Source organism: Gymnogyps californianus, unplaced genomic scaffold, assembly GCF_018139145.2.
Source record: "Gymnogyps californianus isolate 813 unplaced genomic scaffold, ASM1813914v2 HiC_scaffold_78, whole genome shotgun sequence".
In the NCBI taxonomy this organism is placed as follows: Eukaryota; Metazoa; Chordata; class Aves; order Accipitriformes; family Cathartidae; genus Gymnogyps; species Gymnogyps californianus.
The window spans coordinates 148178-169542 of NW_026114471.1; the positions used below are offsets into that span (position 1 = coordinate 148178).

At 37.9% G+C, this 21365-nt stretch overlaps 1 protein-coding gene across 1 annotated transcript in view; it reads left to right on the forward strand.

Annotated features, from left to right (window-relative positions):
- Nucleotides 1–1577: 1577 nt before the first annotated feature.
- The window catches only part of LOC127029117 (synaptic vesicle glycoprotein 2C-like), an 84937-nt gene continuing 65149 nt past the window's right edge, over nt 1578–21365 (forward strand). Inside the window, exons 1-2 of the mRNA XM_050914762.1 lie at nt 1578–2157; nt 17728–17908. Coding sequence (XP_050770719.1) covers nt 1578–2157; nt 17728–17908 — 761 coding nt within the window. The remainder of the gene's footprint in view (nt 2158–17727; nt 17909–21365) is intronic.

The window sequence follows — 21365 nt, forward strand, 5'->3', positions numbered from 1 at the left end:
ATAGGACAGAATGGAAGAAAATAATAATAATGATGATAATAATAAGAAGAATAAAATGACAATAATAATACTAAAAGAATTATAATATACAAAACAAGTGATGCACAATGCAATTGCTCACCACTCGCCGACCGATGCCCAGTCAGTTCCCAAGCAGCGATCTGCACCTCCCAGCCAACTCCCCCCAGTTTATATACTGGGCATGATGTCATATGGTATGGAATAGCTCTTTGGCCAGTTTGCGTCAGCTGTCCTGGCGGTGTCCCCTCCCAGCTTCTTGTGCCCCTCCAGCCTTCTTGCTGGCTGGGCATGAGAAGCTGAAAAATCCTTGACTTAGTATAAACACTACTTAGCAACAACTAAAAACATCAGTGTGTTATCAACATTCTTTTCCTACTAAAGATGTTGCCAAAGAAGGATCCTGCATTTCTTCCCTCCTCCTGCTTGTACGCTGCTGCCGTTTCTTTCTACTACCCCTAGTGATTGTGCAGATGTGTGATGAGCCAAGTTGCCTTGCTGATATGCCTGAAAACTGCCCAGAAAAAAAGGGAATAGTTAGTGTTCAGTCAAATAAGCAAGATGCTCTTGACTCGTGTCAGCATTTGTGATACTGGGGTTACATAAAGGAAGAGATGAAAAGGTACAGCAGGGGAGCAGGAAGGGGGACTGGGATGAAATGTCTTGGTGCTTTCACGCAGTTAGATTGGTGTGAGCTCATGCTGGACTAACACTCTAGGGTGTATTAGCTGAGGATATACAATTGCTTCAGGCTGCCTCTACTGTCACTATGGACAGGGGAGAGAGGGATGTGTCTGTCCATGATTTAGGTATTGGAAATCTCCAGAGTGTGAAAGTGCCACCACTTCAATCCACCCACCTCCCTGTGTTGATTTTTTTTTTTTTTTTTTTAGGATGGGAGTACACATTGCTAAGACCCAGTGTGAATGCACTGTGAATTCATTGGCCAAGTTGAGTTATCTTTGAAAGACTGGTACAGATCTCAGGAATATTAACTCCCTACAAGATTTATGTATGTGGGAGGCTGGACAGAGGACAGAGATTTAATGGTAACTCATTGAGAGAAAAGCTAATATTTGTAGCCTTTTATTACATAGCAGGGAGTTCAAATGGGGAAGGACACTGGAGATGGTCAATATGATGTATGGTGCATGGAATTGCTTGTTTTCTTTCAGAATAAAACCCGGTATCCATTGAAAGACTAGAGTGTAATAAATTTCATTCTGAAAACATGTAGAGATATTAGATTTCTCTTTAGAGTATTTTCCTTGTAACCTGGGATATTTGCATCTCTGAAGAAAATCCATGTTTGTATATTTGAAGCTCTGAATTATGGTGTCCAGTGCTTAAATGAAGATTGGTATGGTATTGTATCAGTGTGAAGAAGCAAATAAGAAGGAGCAAAGTATAAACTTTTTTCTCTCATATTTTGCAGGTTGCATATTACAGCTTCACATGTTCTTGGGCTTTTTCTATTGATGTCCAACACGCAATAGATATTGAAAACGGTATTTGACAGGTCCCTCTGCAGCAGAACGGCAATCTTTCTTTGATACAAAATGGAGGAAACATACAAAGATAGGACTTCATTAGTGAAAGGGGCAAAAGATATTGCCAAAGAGGTGAAGAAGCAAGCCGTGAAAAAAGTGAATAAAGCTGTTGACAAAGCTCAGGATGGCTACACACAGAGGTCCTACAACCGATTCCAGGATGAGGAAGATGACGATGATTACTATGTCCAAGGAGGAAATTATGGTGTAGAAGCCAATGATGATGAAGAATCAAGTGAAGCAACTGAAGGACATGACGAAGATGATGAAATTTATGAAGGGGAGTATCAGGGAATCCCCAACATGGGGCAGGGCAAGGATGGCATGGTGGCCCTCGGGCAGCCTATGTGTGATGAATATAAGGATCGTCATGAACTGGAAACAGAGAGGAAAGCTGATGAAGAAGAGCTAGCACAGCAGTATGAACTGATAATACAAGAATGCGGCCATGGTTGTTTCCAGTGGGCCCTCTTCTTTGTGTTGGGAATGGCTCTAATGGCTGATGGGGTTGAAGTTTTTGTAGTTGGATTTGTGTTGCCCAGTGCTGAAACAGATATGTGTATACCCAATTCTGGATCAGGATGGCTCGGTGAGTAAAATCTTTGCTCTGTCTTTGTGCTGTTACAAGTGTTGCTTATAATATGCCTAAATATGAATTTGTCAACACTAATGCTTATATAAAAACATGTTTGTATTGAATATAAATAAGCAAGCCACAAAGTGCGTTAACAGCTATTAGGGGTTTAATGAAGATTATAATTTTCTTTTTAGATAATTTTCTTTTTCAGTTAGCACGTACATGGATCCACGCTGACCTCTTGGGCTCTGGCACTGATGAGGCAGGACTGTACCTTCATGAGACAGGTTGTAGGCTCAGGCCTAAAGACATTGTTTTAGCTCTTTGCCTGCCTGCATCTTATCCCTTTGGTTTTACATGCAGCTCAGAATTGGACTGATTTTAGGTTAATTCTCTGGGATCTGATTTGGGTGTACTTTTCTACATAACTTTGTTTCTATGTCTTCACATGCAGACTGTTCTTAAGTTTTATAGATTTTTTTTCTATAAAATTTAAATTACAACCTTTTCTTTCCTCAGCATCTCTGCATCTGAAATAATGAAACATTCTTTTCCCTAAGCTAGGCAAAGCTAGACTTTCCCAGCTATATCTGTTCAGAATGCCATGCCACTGCTGACAATCTCCTCACTGGTTCCCCCATGGGACCTGTAAGTGCTCACCTTCACATGCAAGACTCTTGACAGCTGCACTGCTGTCACCATTGCTAGCAGTGGGTACAGGCTGACTCCTGCTTCTGACTGCCCTGTGATGTCAGTCTTTGAGGCCCCAGTTGGCACACTTTTTCAGACAGATACCTCCATCCCTTTTTTGTACTTTATCCCCTCAGCACTAGAAAAAAATTCATATAAAGGTCCCAGGATTAAGTGATTATCTTCTTTAAACCTTTTTTTGCATTCATGCTAGCAAAACTGGACAACTGGTTAGCCACTCATATGCTATGACTACCATCCCTTCCAGAGGCCAATGGTTCCTCATTGCTTCATCATATTCTCCCTGGTCTGTTTTGAATCCATATATCATCCCCTGTATAAAGTTTAGACTGAATGATCTCTTGAGCATGAATAGCCTTTTTTGTTCTGTGTTACTTAACACATTGCTTAACACAATGGTATCCAAGTCCTTGATAAAGGCTCACAGATAGTACAGTAACAAAACCAGAAATAATCTTTATATGTAAAAGATATTATGAGTTGATTAGCCATACAGACAGTTTCTTCTATCTAAAAAAATCAAGTATCATGGTAAATCACTGAGCTGATAATAGAGGTATTGTGAATATGAAGAGCAACAAACAGCTTGCTTCAGAAATCGAAGGATTTTCTGAAACCCCACGTTTAGTGTCAAATAATGCCTTGATGTAATAGTTTTCTCTGATATTATCAGAATATAATAATCACATTTTGTATAATATTTGTAGGAAGAAGAGTATCAGAGGCGTCAACTAGGTCTTTTGGGCTGAAGTAGTTTTCAGTTTGGGACAATAGGCATGTGCCTACTAGTTCTACATTGATTGCCAATTTGCATGTTAGCTTGCAATGCTTTCTACATCTGCTCTATCTTAAAACGTACTAAATGTAATCTAACATAGTTCTAATCTACACAGTCTTTCCTCTTACATGGGAGGAAGTGCTCCCTAGAGGCTCAGTAACTGAAGTGCTTATAAACTATGCTAAGAATACCAGATGATTATTGAAAATTTTCCCCACATAGTTTAAAAAAGTACTGGCTTGCACAATCTTTGCTACTTAATTTCATTGTCTGTTTTTTGCACTGATCTTTTGCAACAACTTTTTTTTTATATTCACCAACAAATGCTTTCCATGAAACTTATCAATGACAAATACAAGTCCTTCACATGGGACAGAATGACCCAAATCACAGGCTAGGCACTGACCTGCTAGGTAGAAAAATAGCTCTGCAGAAGAGGATCTAGGGGTCCTAGTAGGAAACAAGTTGAACATGGGTCGATCAGCAGTGCCTTGCAGCAATGAAGGCTAACTGCATTCTGAGCTGCATTAGCAAGTGTGGCCAGTAAGTAGAGGGAAGTGATTATATTCTTTTATCAACACTAGTGAGGCCACATGTGGGATTCTCTGTCCTGTTGTGGAGCCACCTGGTAGAAGAGATGAACAAATTAAGGCAAGTCCAGTAAAGGACCACTAAGGTGGTTAGAGGGCTGGAATACATGGCATATAAGAAGCAGCTAAAGGAACTGGGCTCATTTAGCTTGGAGAAAAGAGGTCTAAGAGGGGATCTGACTGTAGTATTTAGCTACAAAATTGTCCCTTGCCCAGTTGTGTAGGGATGGGGTCAGGAAGGCCGAGGCGCAGCTGGAGCACAACTTGGCAAGGGACGCAAAGAATAATAAGAAGGGCTTCTATAGGTATGTCAGCCAGAAAAGGAAGGTCAAAGAAAGTGTACCCCCCGATGAACAAGACTGGCAAACTGGTAACAACAGACGAGGAGAAGGCTGAGGTACTCAACAACTTTTTTGCCTCAGTCTTCACTGGCAATCTCTCTTCCCACACCTCTCGAGTGGATGGACCTCAAGGCAGGGACTGGGGGAGCAAAGTCCCTCCTCACTGTAAGGGAAGATCAGGTTCGAGACCACCTGAGGAACCTGAACATGCAGAAGTCTATGGGACCTGACGAGATGCATCCCAGAGTCCTGAGGGAATTGGCTGATGTAGTTGCCAAGCCACTCTCCATGATATTTGAAAAGTCATGGCAGTCAGGTGAAGTCCCCGGCGACTGGAAAAAGGGAAACATTGCACCCATTTTTAAAAAGGGTAGAAAGGAGGACCCTGGGAACTACCGACCTGTCAGCCTCACCTCTGTGCCTGGGAAGATCATGGAACAGATCCTCCTAGAAGCTATGCTAAGGCACATAGAGGACAGGGAGGGGATTCGAGACAGCCAGCATGGCTTCACCAAGGGCAAGTCCTGCCTGACCAACCTAGTGGCCTTCTGTGATGGAGTGACTACATCAGTGGACAAGGGAAGAGCTACGGATGTCATCTATCTGGACTTCTGTAAGGCCTTTGACACGGTCCCCCACAACATCCTTCTCTCTAAATTGGAGAGATATGGATTTGATGGGTGGACTATTCAGTGGATAAGGAATTGGCTGGATGGTCGCATCCAGAGAGTAGTGGTCAACGGCTCAACGGTTACTGGGGCAACCCTCAGTATCAATACAGGCTGGGGGATGAAGGGATTGAGAGCAGCCCTGTGGAGAAGGACTTGGGGGTACTGGTGGATGAAAAGCTGGATATGAGCCGGCAATGTGCGCTCGCAGCCCAGAAAGCCAACCGTATCCTGGGCTGCATCAAAAGAAGAGTGGCCAGCAGGTCGAGGGAGGTGATTCTGCCCCTCTACTCTGCTCTGGTGAGACCCCACCTGGAGTACTGCGTCCAGCTCTGGAGTCCTCGGTACAGGAAAGACATGGACCTGTTGGAACGGGTCCAGAGGAGGGCCACAAAAATGATCAGAGGGATGGAACACCTCTCCTATGAGGACAGGCTGAGAGAGTTGTGGTTGTTCAGCCTGGAGAAGAGAAGGCTCTGGGGAGACCTTATTGCAGCCTTTCAGTACTTAAAGGGGGCTTATAAGAAAGATGGGGACAGACTTTTTAGTAGGGCCTGTTGTGATAGGACAAGGGGTAATGGTTTTAAACTAAAAGAGGGTAGATTTAGACTAGATATAAGGAAGAAATTTTTTACGATGAGGGTGGTGAAACACTGGAACAGGTTGCCCAGAGAGGTGGTAGATGCCCCATCCCTGGAAACATTCCAGGTCAGGTTGGATGGGGCTCTGAGCAATCTGATCTAGTTGAAGATGTCCCTGGTCATAGCAGGGGGGTTGGACTATATGACCTTTAAAGGTCCCTTCCAACCCAAACTATTCTATGATTCTATGACATATCTAAATTTTTTAAACTATTCATGCAAATACTTGTTTAACAATAGCTATAGTGACTGTTAACTCAGTCCAGGACACTTTTATTTACCAACAATTATAAAAGTTGGGTTTTTTCATTTATTCTTATCCATTTTTCATCACTGTCTGCCCTGTACAGAATGGGAAGGCTTGTTAGGACAGGATGATATAAATGTAAGATTTTGCAGTTTCACATACTAGAACAAACTAACAGGCCTCAGGAATCTGGGGGGAATTACTTGCAGATTTATTACATGTCTGGAGCTGTGAGCAATTTAGGGAAGTTCTGTCCATAATTTTTTGTATTAAAGAATCTCAGATTTTACACCCAAGCCAACTCTACTTACTACTCAGACTTCTAGATGGGCAAGAGAATAAACTATTCTCTTCCCTACCACTAACTGTAAAACATTCATGGAATTGTTCCCTGGCTATCTTAAACTAATGACCCTTTTACCCAACATCTACCAGTTTTTGTTCCAGCTAGCAGAAACAAAACCAAGAGTTTTTGATGACACATTACATATGTCAAGTTCTTCTAGCTTTTCTTAACAAGTAAGCTTTTGTTAGGATAAATGTGTGATGGGCAAAGTGTCTTCAAAGACTCACAGAAACCAGTTTATTAGGCAGACAGACATTTTTATCTGACTTTTTTCAGGATGATAGAAAGTTGGGAAAGTAATGTAAACTAGGAAAATTAAGAAAATGGTGTAAAGTGACACTGACTTTACATCCATAGTGTTAAAGGTCTACATTCTCAAGGATAGGCAAACGTAGCCAGTTTGCAAATTTCTTCATGTCATATTAGCTGGACTGAAATTATTTGCTGTATACTGGTTAGCAGTGGAGAGCCTCATATGAAGTTGAGGGAGTATGGATGAATATAACCCATGTGATGTGTCACTCTCTGTGCTGTGTATTGCTTTTGTCTGGCATTTGTCAGACCTGTTCATTTTCATGGTGCACAAATATTTTCCTTATCCACTAGAATTCAGAGTGATTTTTCAAGGTTGGTTCTGAAGTTGCCGCTAGCAAATCTTGTTAAATGGAGATCATGAACTGATAGACACAGTCATCTAAACAATTTTTAATTTAGACTTTATAACAGTGCCTCCTGGCACTATTGTAAATACATAATTAAAAAGCCTGTTTAGCATCACCAGCACCTGCAAGTGTATTGGCACTGTACAGAGGATTATTCTGATCCATTATTCCTCATTCTAATGTTGGATTAGTTAATCTATTTCATTGACTCTAAATAGGAAAGCAGAAAGAAGTGGGACCATTAGCAAAGGGTTTCCTTTTTCACTCGTATGCTGTTGTGTGCTAGGTGAGGAAGATCAGGTCTCTTGTCAGACACTGTGGGAGATGTGTGGGTTAGACCCTTATTAATTTTGGTAACCTGTTCCTGATGAGTTTAGGCCTAATTCAATGTCTTTTTCTGAAGCCAGTGGAATGTCTTTGTTTTTTTTTTTTCTTTTTTTAGCATCGTTTCTCTTCCCCCACCCTTTCACTTCATTGGAACAAAGGTGGTAACAGCCACTGTATAGATGAAGGAAAATAAAAAAGTTATTTCCTCCTATTTACAAGGAAGAAGTTTGCACAGTACTGGAATATAGTTGCAGTAAGAAGAGTCAATGGCTGATTAAACACTGAAGAAATAATCAACTGTTAGCTTTAATATTGTACAGATGCCTTCATTAGGAGAATAGTTTTATTAATTAGTTCTTAGTATCACGTGCTTTGATTTGCCAAATTAGATGCATCTGCTATTAATGTAGATGTAGATACTTTGGGCTTTTTGTTTTAATTCAGCACTAATTAAAAGTTAGTGGTATTCATGGACTGCTCTGTTTTGAGTCAGAAGCAGGACTAGGCAAATAAGAAATTAACATTCAGGCAATAAAACATGTAGCCAAAATGAACAGTTTTGATATGAAATGAGATGATTAATGTTGATGACTGCATGGGCAATTTAAAGCTTTAGTGAAATATATGTTTTTGCTTTAAAATTTAATTAATCCTAGCACATTGCACAGTAAGTGCTGTAAGTTCAATCATATGCAGTATTTATAATCATTCTGATTCTCAGGATTGCCATGGAAGTGCATTTCAAATTGCAAAGTCACAGCAATTTCTAGCATGACAAGATCAATTCAGAGCTGGGCAAAGAGAGCATTGAATTTAGCATCTAAATCTGAAAGGAGAAAAATCCAGAGGAACCTCTGCAGTTGCAGTGGAAGAAAACAGGAATTAGGGGTATTAGGACAGCGTAACTAGGCGTGTTTTATCTGAAGCTTCTCTGTTAGGATTTTCTCTCTAATGCCAGAAGGAACTGTTGGATCAAAGGAGAAGATAGCATGAAAATATGTTCAGTGATAGCACCTAGGGAATCTGTCAACAGCTTCACATCATCACCTGGGAATGCCTGGGTTTTTGATAGTCTGTGCTCTATATATTGCATATTGGTAACAACAGTCTTTTAAAAATATTGTTTATATGGGAAGACAAATACCACATATTGGCTGGTTCTTACAGCCCCATGTTGCTAAATTTGAATGCTGATCGATTGTGTTGTATCAAGGAAGCAGCGCTTTGGTCTTTTTCTCTATAATGCATTGTTGATTTAGCTAGCCAAGCAATAGCAGTATAAAATAGCAGTGTGCTGCCATTTGCTGCAATAATCACTACCAGTATTCAGTTCATAAATGATTCTAATGAAGAAAATGGAATAACTCTGATCTGAGAAATCTGTTACAGAATAAATAAAAATGATGCTAGCATCTGGTAGTAATTGCACTTTTTTAAAGACTTAATTATTGACATGATAACTTTCTTAAGGCAGAAGTGATGATGACAATGATGTACTGCAAAGGTACTGGTTTACCATATTCTCTATTTTGCTGCCCTATCAGAAAATACAGCTGTGAAGAAAATTCCCCATCCTAGCAAGTAATCTATTACCTGTCACAGTCTCTGCAGTTACTGAGCTTCTTCTATGCATTTATTAATTTATCTAATTTGGATCTGAGGAAAAGCAGGAGCAGTTATTCCTTTTGTTATTACAGTGCTTTAATTAAAATAATATCTGAGTACACAGGAAACTCATCTGTTAAGACAGAGTATTATTTCATTATTTAAAAAAATATGTATCAGCATACCTGCTTGTGTAAATTTTAGATATAAGGTGAATGTCCCTGGAACTGTAAGGAGATTTAATAGCATAGATACTCTTAAAGCAACAAAATATTTTGGTTTTCTAAATTGACAGGTAATGTAAAGGTCCAGAGCTAAATCATCTTGTTCTGCACTTACTACATAAAGCAGAATTAGTCTCATAAGCCCGATGAGAGAAAACATGGAGGTGAAATGCCATTTTTTTCCCCTCTTGGAATTAAAGTGAGCCTTACACCACAAACACCTCAGGTTGTAAAGCTCACACTTGAGCTACAGGAAACAAATCAAAAGTAGACATATTAGCCACATAAACTTAACACAAGCATGCCAGAGGAAACAAAAAAAAATTAACTAATACCTGAATGAAATCTGTGTGAATGATTGTTTTGGGACCCTTTGACTTTCATGTGAGTGGTATTTCTGATATAGCACTGGAAAAGCTTTGGTCAAACCTCTCCAGCTATGGGTTTTCATCTCTGGAATTTCCCCTAGAATGGACACACACTGGAGTAGATTAATGATTAGGAAATGTATGCAAGTTGTTTTCCTGAACAAACTGCTTTTTTTTTAATTTCATGGAGAGGACAGAACTGTTCTCACTTCTTTCCTCCCAGGAAAAGAAATTGTCTTCCTGGCTCAACTTTGACCTTTGTAAGAGCACAACTGGATGATGAGTTTGGGTAGCCATGCTGTGAGACCATTTTCACTTCAGTCTCAATGTTAAATCAAGACAAATATGTTGTAGGTATTTGTTGATCTAAAATTTTGTTGATCTAAAATTGCATTGTCAAATTTTGTCTTGCATTATGTGCTTTCTGCTTTCTGAGTATGCCATAAGTCCCATTCACTTAGTTTCAGTTGTCTTCCAACTATTTTGGAGGTTCCTTAGTGGGCTTCTACATCTACTTCCCTTTTTGAATTCAGTTCTCTGGAAAATTTGAACTTGATCCTTTTGAAAGGTTAAAAATATGGAAAAAATGTGTTTGTTGTTTTTTTAAATTTCCATTTAGTATTTTGTACTTTTTCTAGTCTCTATCTTTGTTTAGTATTTGTGAGGCTTCTCTTTAGAGGTACAGTACTTGGCTACCTCACGACAGTTTTCCTTTGACTAAATCAATCATCAAATTGTACCTGTCATACTATTACAAACCTGTGTTGTTTGAGTTGTCTGTGTTGCTGATCATGTTTTTTCCCCTATTATCTTAAAGACACACATTATCTTAAAGCTTTGCACATAAAACAGTTGAGTTACTTTCTCTTTCATTTTCCCATCTACACTGGTCAACTGAATGTGATCTTGCTTTTGCTCAGCTTTGCTTTCAGTCCCATTTTCCTGACTTTCATGGTTGAGTTCCTCTATCAAATATTGCTGTTCATCAGTATTGTCTGAGAACAGGATCATTTTGCCTGAGAACCAGATACGTTCACTTGATTTCTATTTATGTGAAGTTTCTGGATTGGTATCAGATTTAATGTCATCAGATGTTTTGTAGGTATGTTTGAAAGTGGTATAAGGAGGTAGTCTGTGCTTGTTTTCTTCTTTCTGGGACTATTTGTTGTATTGTTTTTATTTGATCGATTTGAGCTATGAATTATATACTATGTATTTTTAGTAACCTTTACATCAGAGCATTTCCCTGAGTTATTTTCCTATGTAAATACTAGGGAAATAGACTTTTAGAAATTAATAAACATTTTTGAAAATTGATTTGGATTGAAACAATGTTTTTTAGTTTTCTTCCCTTCATGAAAACATTAACATTTCTGTATTGCTCAGAATGTTTCTGAAGAGGAGATGAGGTTGTCTTTTTTTCACTGATCTCACTGGGATTCAGTATCTTTCTTCCTCTCAATGAGTGTGAATTTATATCTTTCTTTAGTTATTATGGAGATAAAGTTGTCCTTTTTTACTGACTGTGAAGGATATCCAGAATGTCTTGTGCACTAAGCAGCTAAAAAATATGCAAAAGCTAAATGGTCTGTCATGCAAAGACTTGCCTCTTAGGAATTATTACTATTAGAGAACTAAGCATACAGGTTACTCAGTTGCAAGTCACACTCGAAGGTCCAAGAATCACTGCAGTGTGATAGACACTATACAAACTTTTATATTGAGACTGAAGAGCTTCAGCGTTCATTTTAAAATAGCTTTATACCTTTCATGTATTTAAACAGATAAACCCTATTACCACCATCATTGCTAAAAATAATTCTAATAATGTAATAGTAAGAAAAACTTGACTGTTTGTAAATATATATTAAGGAGAAGAGCAAAAAGCTTCAAAATGAATGTGCATCTGCACTAGAGAGTATGAAATTGCAAATCGAAGTCTGTCTGCAGCTGTCCTGAAAGGGAATGCAGGAGGAGTGGATAGTCTGAAGAGCAGTAATAGAAAAAGAGCCTGTGGCATTTGGGGATTTGCATATATTGCATATTATTAGGTAAGAGCAATGATTTAACATCTGAAGTTAAGACAAAATGATTGCTGTGGGAAACAGCTAGCATTTGGATAAAGGAAATCTATGGCTAAAGAAGTCTTGAACTTGCAAAGACTCATGCAAAATGTTAATTTTAATTAATATGGTTGCTGGCTCACACATTTGTTGGAAAGCAGTACCTATCATCTTTTTCAGATGGCTGAACAATTAATGTTTTACTCCTTTAACCATTTAGATCTACACCTTAAAAATTTACCATTCCATAAATATACCGTTTGTTGTTCCACCACTTCAAGCACTGTTTAGAGAAAGGAAGAAATGGTTGTTATGTAGGAATATTCATTTGTGGCAGTTGTTTATGTAAGAATGTTTGAGTGTTAGTACCTCTGAGGAGGTGAATGGCATAATATAACAAATAAGAACTGAAGATCTAATATTCTGACTACACAGATGGGTTTAGACATCCAAAGACAATGGCTTTAGAAAACGGAGTTCTTCTGCCAATTCTGGAGTTATTACAGTTTTCTTATATTTGTCTTCTTAATGGAAAAGTGTTTGCTTTAATTACCTCCTATTATGAACAATTTAATTAGACATTATGCTTGACTGAAGTAAGTTAGTTGTTGCATGGGTTGTGATTCTTTTCAAAGTCTTTTCTGATCAAAGAAACTAATGACAGATAATAATTAAGTATAGTTGTAAAAGATTATCATCTTTAAACTCTGAATATGCTGTTTATCATCAGGGTTAAAACAAAGATAAATCTGGATATTATTACTCATGATGCTTATAAGCATTGGAGTTCTTCACTACAAATTGTTATATTCTAAACAATAACATATAGGAAGATCCCAGTACAAATAAATAAAACACTGATTAAAGTACAGTATAATCTTATGAAAGGAGTTTTTCTCCTGTTGGAGCTGTCTTAGGTCTGCATTTATAATCTTGTTTTCCAAAATATAAATAATCTTTTAATCTTATTTTTAGAGTAATTTTTTTAATGAGAATACTTTTTCCAGTTCTATGAAATGCGTTCCTCACTCAGAGAAATGGACTAAACAACACAACAGGAAAAAACAACTTAAGACTAGTTTTATATCTACTTTATAGTAGGTGTGTTAAAACAAAAAACGACCATCAGTTAGTCCCATAGCCTGAGTCTCTCTGTTGCAAGGAAGTCCATCTTTAATTTTATTGCTTTCTTTTCGCCCAATGAAGTGTATACTTACAGACTGATTTTTCAGAAGGGTTCGGCTATCATTTAGATATCAGGATATGAATTGCAACAGCCAGTCGCAAGTAATAAAGTTATGGCAGCACAAGGAGTAAAATACTGTTTAACTGAACCTCAGTGATGGATCATACATGTATTCTTATCCCATTGCTTAAATTGCCTATAGCTAAGGTTTGGACACTGAGGGATTTCTTGGTTGGCTGCTTTGTTTTTAAAAGGATGTGCACACAGCATCTTTCAGGTTGCTAGCAACAGCTAGACCTTACAATCTAGCCACCTGGTAGCCAAAGTGTGTGCATGGTGTAAACCAATTCCAAACTTGGCTCCCCTCATCTGAAGAGGATGCAATCATGTATTTTGTACATTTGTACAATGGGAAAAATCATTGAAGTATGTACAATTTCTGCTGTGGAAAGAAGGTACAGGTTTTTAAAACTTGATAAAAGAGCAATAGAAGAGAATATTCATTTTAGCATGGTGCAAGTTTCTTTTCAGCTGTCACTTGCCTCTTCTCAGCAACTTTCCAACAAATGACAGAGTTTGAGATTGCCCATTACTTCCTGGGGGAAATCAAAGACTTATGTTACAGACATCATTAGTAGTCTTGGTATTTTAAAATAAACTTTAACTTTTTTTAAATGTTTCTGGGATCATGCTGGATGTGAAATCAGTGTGTACCTTGTGCTATATGAGCTAACTTCTTTAGAGGCACAAGTAGGGTGTACCAAAAAGAAAAAGGAAAGCAGCCAGTTTTGTGATCAGTAGTATCTTCTCAAAAAGGGAGTACTACCTTCAGGACGACATGCTAGATTAAAATACATATACATATATGTATACCCATACAATTACTGTTTTGATGACCATTGTTTAAATATAATGAGAAAAGGGAACAAGGTCTGACCAACAACAGGATATTTATTTTTTACATATTTAAAATTATGCAAAATGCAAAGTATTTTGCAGTATGCAAAATGCAATATGCGATTTTATGAAAGGTGTACAAGAAAAAAAATTGCAGCATTTTCCCCATGAGATTTATGTTCTGACCAGTGGCATGACATGATAAACGAGCTACAAAGGTTGGAAAGGAAGGAATGATGAAGGGTAAAATGATAATCTGATGTCATTGGTTAGGTGCAAATGCAAGGTTAACTTGCATTTGTTAGGTGGTTGTTCAGCTATTTCAACTGTTCATAGTTAGAGTTCTCCTTCACCATTTGTCACTTTTATGGCTTATTGTGAATATTGCTGGGGGGGAAAAAGGTCTTAAGGAAAGATTTGAAAGTTGAGAGGAAGGGGACTACCTTTATGAGCTGTGGGCAAGAGGTATGTTCTGTATAAAGAGAGACAGAAAATATGAAAAAGCAGACAGACAGTAAAATACACTGAAACAGGTATCATTGGTAGCTGCAGTAGGTTCAAGGTGGAAGGGATACAGATCTTTGGTGGGGGAGAGGGATTGTGGAGGATCTGCAAGGCATTTAGGAAAAAATTCAAAGTTAATATGATGGGAAAGAATGAGCTAATGGTGGAGCTCAAAGAGCGGCTTATTTATAGCAGTTTATTGATAGGAGGAGAATATTATTTTAGCAGCTATCTTTTGAATGCTCTTCAGGAGAATTATATGGGTATAAGAGAGGCCAAAGCACAGTACGATGACCAAAGGACTTTTAATCAAAAAGAAAGGTTAATGTTTTTAAAATCTCAAGACTTGGAAACTTTTTTCTTTCGTTGTTCAGAGTGTTTTGATATTTCTATGCATCACAAGGAAAGTAGCTACTTGCTAAAATTAAGATTTGCATAAAATATTTCAAAGTTATCTATATAAAGAAATGCCAAAATATTTGACTGGCCTTCTGTATTTCTAATGTTAGAGTGATGACTGGGAAAGCCCAACATTTATGAATGTCATACACAGTAGTAAAGAATTTTGCTTTAAGAGTAAAAATTAACCATTTTAGTTGCCTTTTTGAAATCAATCTGCTGGCAATGCGGCTATTGAACTATTTTTGCTAAGATCTTTCAACTAATATTGACAAGTAAGCACCAGCTCTGCTGGATGGAGTTTCCAAACTGCTTGTGAATACTGGTCTACCTGAAGCGTGGTACAGTAACCTTGCCTACAGGAGAGATCTTAAAGCAGGCTGAGTGAATATGCCAAGCCACTCACCAAGCTTTGTCTCTTTAGGACCAGAAAATTTAAGAGATCTGTGTGTGTGTGCTCTCAGGAAAATCCCAAGTATTGGAATAAAAATTTCTGATCAGAATGAAGGAGCTATCTGATAAAGATCTGTTGCTAAACACCTCTAAACCAAAGAGAATATTGTAGTGTCTGTGTCCTTCCTGGGCTAAGAGGAAAGAGAACAAAGATATCTTAGGACTTCTGCAAATTCTGGATTTACCTACATTCTCATCAATATCCTTTGATGAAAGACTAAGATCCCAGTAATAGCTAGAAAATGTCCATTGACAAAAGGTGTTTTGAGAAGACATTTAACTGTTGTTCTTAAGGAGCTTGTTGGTCTTTCTTAGGTAAAGAGATAGTTAATGCTCCTGTGATGAGCAACAATGGATCTGTCATCCTGTCCTTAGGGACTCAAGAAGACAGTCTAGAAATATCCTGTTCTTATTTTCTGTTGGCTAAAAAGGCAGCTGCAGAAAAGATTGATTTGCTGGTATTGGTCACAATCAATGGCAAAGGAGATGATAGCTGTTTTCCTCTACTTCAGATTGCCCAGGATGAGGACTGACAGATATTCTTTTGGTCCAGATAATTGAGCATGTGGAATTCATTATTTGAACCAGAGATTGTTATAGACTGCTTTCTTTTCAATAAGGAAGCTGAGATAGGAATGGACCAACAAGAATAATCTGCTCTAGGTACTGCTTCTGTATACAAGGTGTATATATACATATATATATGTGGGTTTACATTGTACCTGGCAGAAGCACTGCTCTTTGGTTTCAGAAGTTGTCTGAATCATGTAGAGAATGAAAAAAATACAAAAGACAGAGATTTGGTCAGAGACAACATCAGATGGTGATTACTCTGTAGGGACCTTGAATTTACAAACAACTGATGGATACTGATCATCTTCATACTATTGTTTTCTATTCAATATTTGAAATATAAATAACATCATTTTTATTAAAAAAATTCTAAAATGTAAGAAAGCCTTTGGGGATTGTGGTCCAACATTTGTATATCACTGAGGCATCCAATGTGAAAGTACACACAGATGTTTAATTGTGATAAATGCAATAGAAACAGCATACTCACTTAACTGAGATATAACTCTGTATCTTGCTAATGTACATTTAACACGATGTGTGTTATATCAAATGTTTTAAAACAATGTCTCGTAAGGAAGCAGCACAGTGGAAACTGTACAAAACATGAGGGGGAACAGGGACATTTTTGTGGTGCATGAGACCCTGCAGATGTCTGCACTTCAGATGTTAACATATGGAATTCCAAGCATGGAAATACTGATGAGTGACCTCTATGTTAATATTCAGTTAACCAAGCCCAAGCATTTAATTATTTTTTCAGCTTTCTTTCCCTTCCAACTACCTTCTGCAGGGCAGAGGTGATTCTTTTGGAGGCCAGAATTTTACACAACAGCAACTGAAGCCCAGCAGAGTCACTGGGGAATTTGTCAGTACTTGTGGCTAATTGAAAAGAGACACAGGACAAGGCTTGCTAATATTTTAACTGCTTCCAGCTACTCTATATTTAAATCCTGCTCTGTAGTAGACTTACAAGATGGTAGCAACTGCTAGATAGATAAAACCCAATCTGGGAAGCTCAATAAGAAAGTAGGCAGAAGAAGAAATAATACATGTATCAAACAAAATACAGATCTGGTTGGGTCTGTCCAAAGCTTGGGAACTATTTTTGCTTCTGACAGTCTGCTCAATGTGTTGTGCATCTTTGCCAAGTGTCCCACAGAGGGTTTGTCCCTGGAAAGGAAATAATGTACAATATGATAAGATGTGAATGGTCAGAGTGTTAAATATTTCAACTTACCTTTCTGTAGGAAAGTACTTAACTTTGAAAAAATCATTAACTTTAAAAAAAATCACCCCAAAATAATTTTTCCCCATCTCATTTTAATGTATTCAGATAAACTGTAATGTATCTGTTCAAAATTCTTTGCAAACAAAACTGTTCCAGTGCTTTTCTTTGTATACAGGACAATACCTTTTAAAATAAAGCATTACACTGAAGCAGGAGGGAGAAAAAAAACAATCAACCTGGACTTCTTTGATTCTGTAGATCTCAAATGGAAAGTGTCTGTTGTTTCATAATCAGCTTTCTTTAGACTTAGCACATCTTACTCCCAGTGATTAATCCCAGGACTGCTCATATTCTAGAGATGTTCAGACAATTTGTTTCTGTAGGGGAAGTTTTAATTTTTGCAGTATTTAACATGAATGCAGTTTATTACTGAGGAAATGGTGGCATTCTTTCTCCCATTCAGTCTTATTTGCCTGTATTTTAATTGTTTTAGCTAGAGGCACCTCATTTAATAATTCTATTAAGCTTCAATGTGTCTGCTAACAGATGACACAGACACAATAGGAAATCTGTTCTCCCTAGGTACATTTGCAAAGCTATGCATACAATTTCTACTAACTGAGAAAGGAGAAAATAATTTCTGTGCTATTTTGTAAACACAGAAGATCGCTAAAAGCAAATCAGTCAAGTACATGTGACTATTTTTGGTGTGGTCAATTGTGGTCAGTTATGTAGCTCACAAAGCAACATCTTTTTTGTGTATTGCAGGTAGCATAGTGTACCTTGGGATGATGGTGGGGGCGTTCTTCTGGGGAGGCTTGGCAGACAAGGTGGGAAGGAGACAGTCACTCCTGATATGCATGTCTGTCAATGGATTCTTTGCCTTCCTTTCATCATTTGTCCAGGGCTATGGCTTCTTCCTCTTCTGTCGCTTGTTTTCTGGATTTGGGTAAGCTCCTCTGGTTTTGTTCATTTCTACAATTCTGTGTGTTAATAAAACTTTCCTGTTTGGAAAAGTGCATTATTTAATGTAGGAATATAGTATGGGAATAGAAATTCAACTTAATTTCTCTTTATAACCTCTCTTCATTTTAGAGGTCCTGTCTTTGGACAGTAGATGTCAGTTCCCCTTTCTTAGTGAAAGACACTGAATATATATCTCTGTTATCAAGGGAGGAGGCTTTGTTCCAGTAATTTTGTGTGAATCAGAGCCCAAATATGAAATATGAATAATTTTAAGCAAAGAACTGAATGATATGTTTTAAAGGCAAAAATAGTATTGCTACTCAGATTGGAGAAGAGCTTTCTGAAGGGGCAGAGAGTTATCTGGACAATTTCATGTAATTAAAAGTCAATAAAATTTTAAGAAGTATTCATAAGATATAAAATTGTTTAGGTGTATAGAGTTTAAACTGGTCTGTTATCTTCTAGAAAATATAAAATAGGTTAAGAAGCATGAACAATAAAACCAGTATCTGATAGAAGATTTTATTTATAAAAAATACTATAAAATAGATTTTCCTCAGATTCTCTTGTAGTCAAAATGAGTTTATAGAAGTAAACTTTTCAGGGAAAAAAATCCCTTCTGATCATTCTTTTGCATCTGAAAAACCTAAAACTAGTAAAAATTTTGCATTGCAAAAAAGTGATTTGGAATACAAAACAGTATAAATAATATTAAGATATTGCTGTGTAAAGGGCATTGAGGGATATGAAAGTCTGAAAGGTGAACTTAAGCTAGTGAAAAGAATAAAGAAATGTTGGACAGTCTGCAAAATCATTTCTTTTTATGTAAAATAATATCACAACTCTGATTCCTCCATTGATTAATCCAAAATCAAAACTCAAAAGGAAATTGAATGCCAAAGCCAGATAAAGGTCTAGGAGGGCTTTAGACATGGCTTCCTACAAAGTAAAAAGACCTAGACAAGAAACTGTGAGCTGTATTCATCATTAGCCATTGGGGGAATGTGCAAAGATTTATCATCAAAAAGCACCTTGTTTGTTAGATCTGTCTTTGAAATTGTCAAAGGAAGGTTTCTCTAATACCAGAACATGACTCATAATATCGCTGCTAACTTGAATGGAACTGGAGTTGTTGCCTTTGAACTGCCACTGAACACTGCCACTGTGAAGTATTAATCTCAGCTAGAGAATTTTATCTAACCTCTATTACAAAAAAAAAAAAAGTATTTATTTCTTCTAAGCAATTAGTTTACTGTTTTTGGCAATTTTAGATCATTTTAGATGCAGTTTTTCTAAGTACAACTCAATTTAGAATAATGTGCTTAAAAGTGCACTATATATTTGTATTATCCCAGCAAATTTAATTTTGGTTGCCTTGAAATAACCAAAGATGATACAATTTGGGAAAATGTATCATGCTTACCCAGCCCAAATGTTACTTCTAAAAGTAATCAAAGTTTTCATGTAGTAAAAACCTAGCTGAAATAAACATATATATAACTGAGACCAACTGCAGTTTAGAAATTCTTCAGACAACCTCCTATGTTTGCTCCCAGATGAAATTGATTCTTTTTCATGAGCAAAATAAAAAAGGTTAAATAAACGTGTCCTATTTTATAAACCAAACATTATGTCCAGACTACAGAGATTTCTTTTAATTTGCCAAAACTGCCAGTTTGGCCAAATTTCTTCTCCAAACCCACAGAAATATTAGGAAATACAGATTAGATGTGGTTAACTTATGTAACCAAAAGCTATTAAGAACCTTTTCCCTGCCCATTGCCCCCTGTGAATAAGCGTCTCTCTTAAGATGTACTATCATATAGTGAGTGTTTCTTTTCCAAAAGACTTTAGACTATACTTCATTAAAACTGAGACTCACCTTCAGACAGCTTTCTTAGCCCTTCCTCAGAAAATATCTTTAAAGCTACCTGCAGTACTCCTTCCACATTACTGGGATCTAACAACAAGTACTGATGTCAATGTAGTAGCACTAGACTTGTCATTTAGATCTTGCTTAAATCCATCACACTCTTGTGAGGAATCAACAGTTAGCTAAAATCCAAAACTGTGAATGAAGTTTCTTGTAACTAGCAGTTTTGAGGTGACTGCCTATGCAAATCCACCCAAGCTGACTTTTACCACCACTTTTGTACATTATGTATACTGGCAAGAAACTCTCACAGTTTTGTAGATCCCCCTTCTCTTAATGGCCAAGACAGGAAGGACATGCAAGTGGTCTGTATGCATAACAACTTTCAAAATGTTCCAGCAGAGATATGGACCATGTGGACACAGTATAAGGTAGTTGGCCTACACAAGCAGTTGCCTTCAGGAACTTCAGATCCAGACCAACAGGCTGCTTTTATAATTGTAGAATAGAATAGAATAGTTCAGTTGGAAGGGATCTACAACGATCATGTAGTCCAACTGCCTGATCACTTCAGGGATGATCAAAAGTTAAAGCATACTACTAAGGGCATTGATTAAATGCCTCTTAAAAACTGACAGGCATGGGGCATCCTCTGGATGCATTCAAGGACCTTAACATCCTTCTTAAATTGTGGGGCCGCAGTACTCAAGGTGAGGCCGCACCAATGCTGAATACAGCAGGATAATCACCTCTCTTGACCGGCTGATTATACTGTGTTTGATGCACCCCAGGATGCAGTTTGCCCTCTTGGCTGCCAGGGCACACTGCTGACTCCTATTGAGGCTGCTGTCAACCAGCACCCCCAGATCCCTTTCTTCAGGACTGCTCTCCAGCCACTCCTCTCCCAATTTAATCTTGTACCCAGCATTACTCCATCCTAGGTGCAGAATCTGGCATTTTGACTTGTTAAATTTCATGCCATTGACGATTGCCCAATGCTCCAATCTATCTAGATCCCTCTGCAAGGCCTCTTGTCCCTCGAGACAGTCAACAGCACCTCCCAGTTTAGGATCATCAGCAAACTTGCTAAGGGTGCATTCAACTCCTGCATCCAGATCATTGACAAATATATTGAACAGAACTGGCCCTAGAATTGAACCCTGAGGAACACTGCTGGCGACCGGTCACCAGCCAGATGTTCACTACAACCCTTTGAGCTCTGCTGTTCAGCCAGTTCTTCACCCAGTGCACTGCATACCTGCTCATCTCACAGTTGGACAACTTGTCCAGAAGGATGCTGTGAAGGACAGTATCAAAAGCCTTATTAAAATCCAGAAAAACCACATCCACCGCCTTCCCTTCATCCACTAGGCGGGTGACCTTATCGTAGAAGGATATCAAATTAGTGAAACAGGACTTTCCCTTTGTGAACCCATGTTGACTGTGCCTGAGGATTGCGTTGTTCTTTAAATGCCTTTCAATAGTACCCAGTATGATCTTCTCCATAATTTTTCCAGGAACTGAGGTTAGACTAACAGGTCTGTAGTTCCCTGGGTCTTCCCTCACG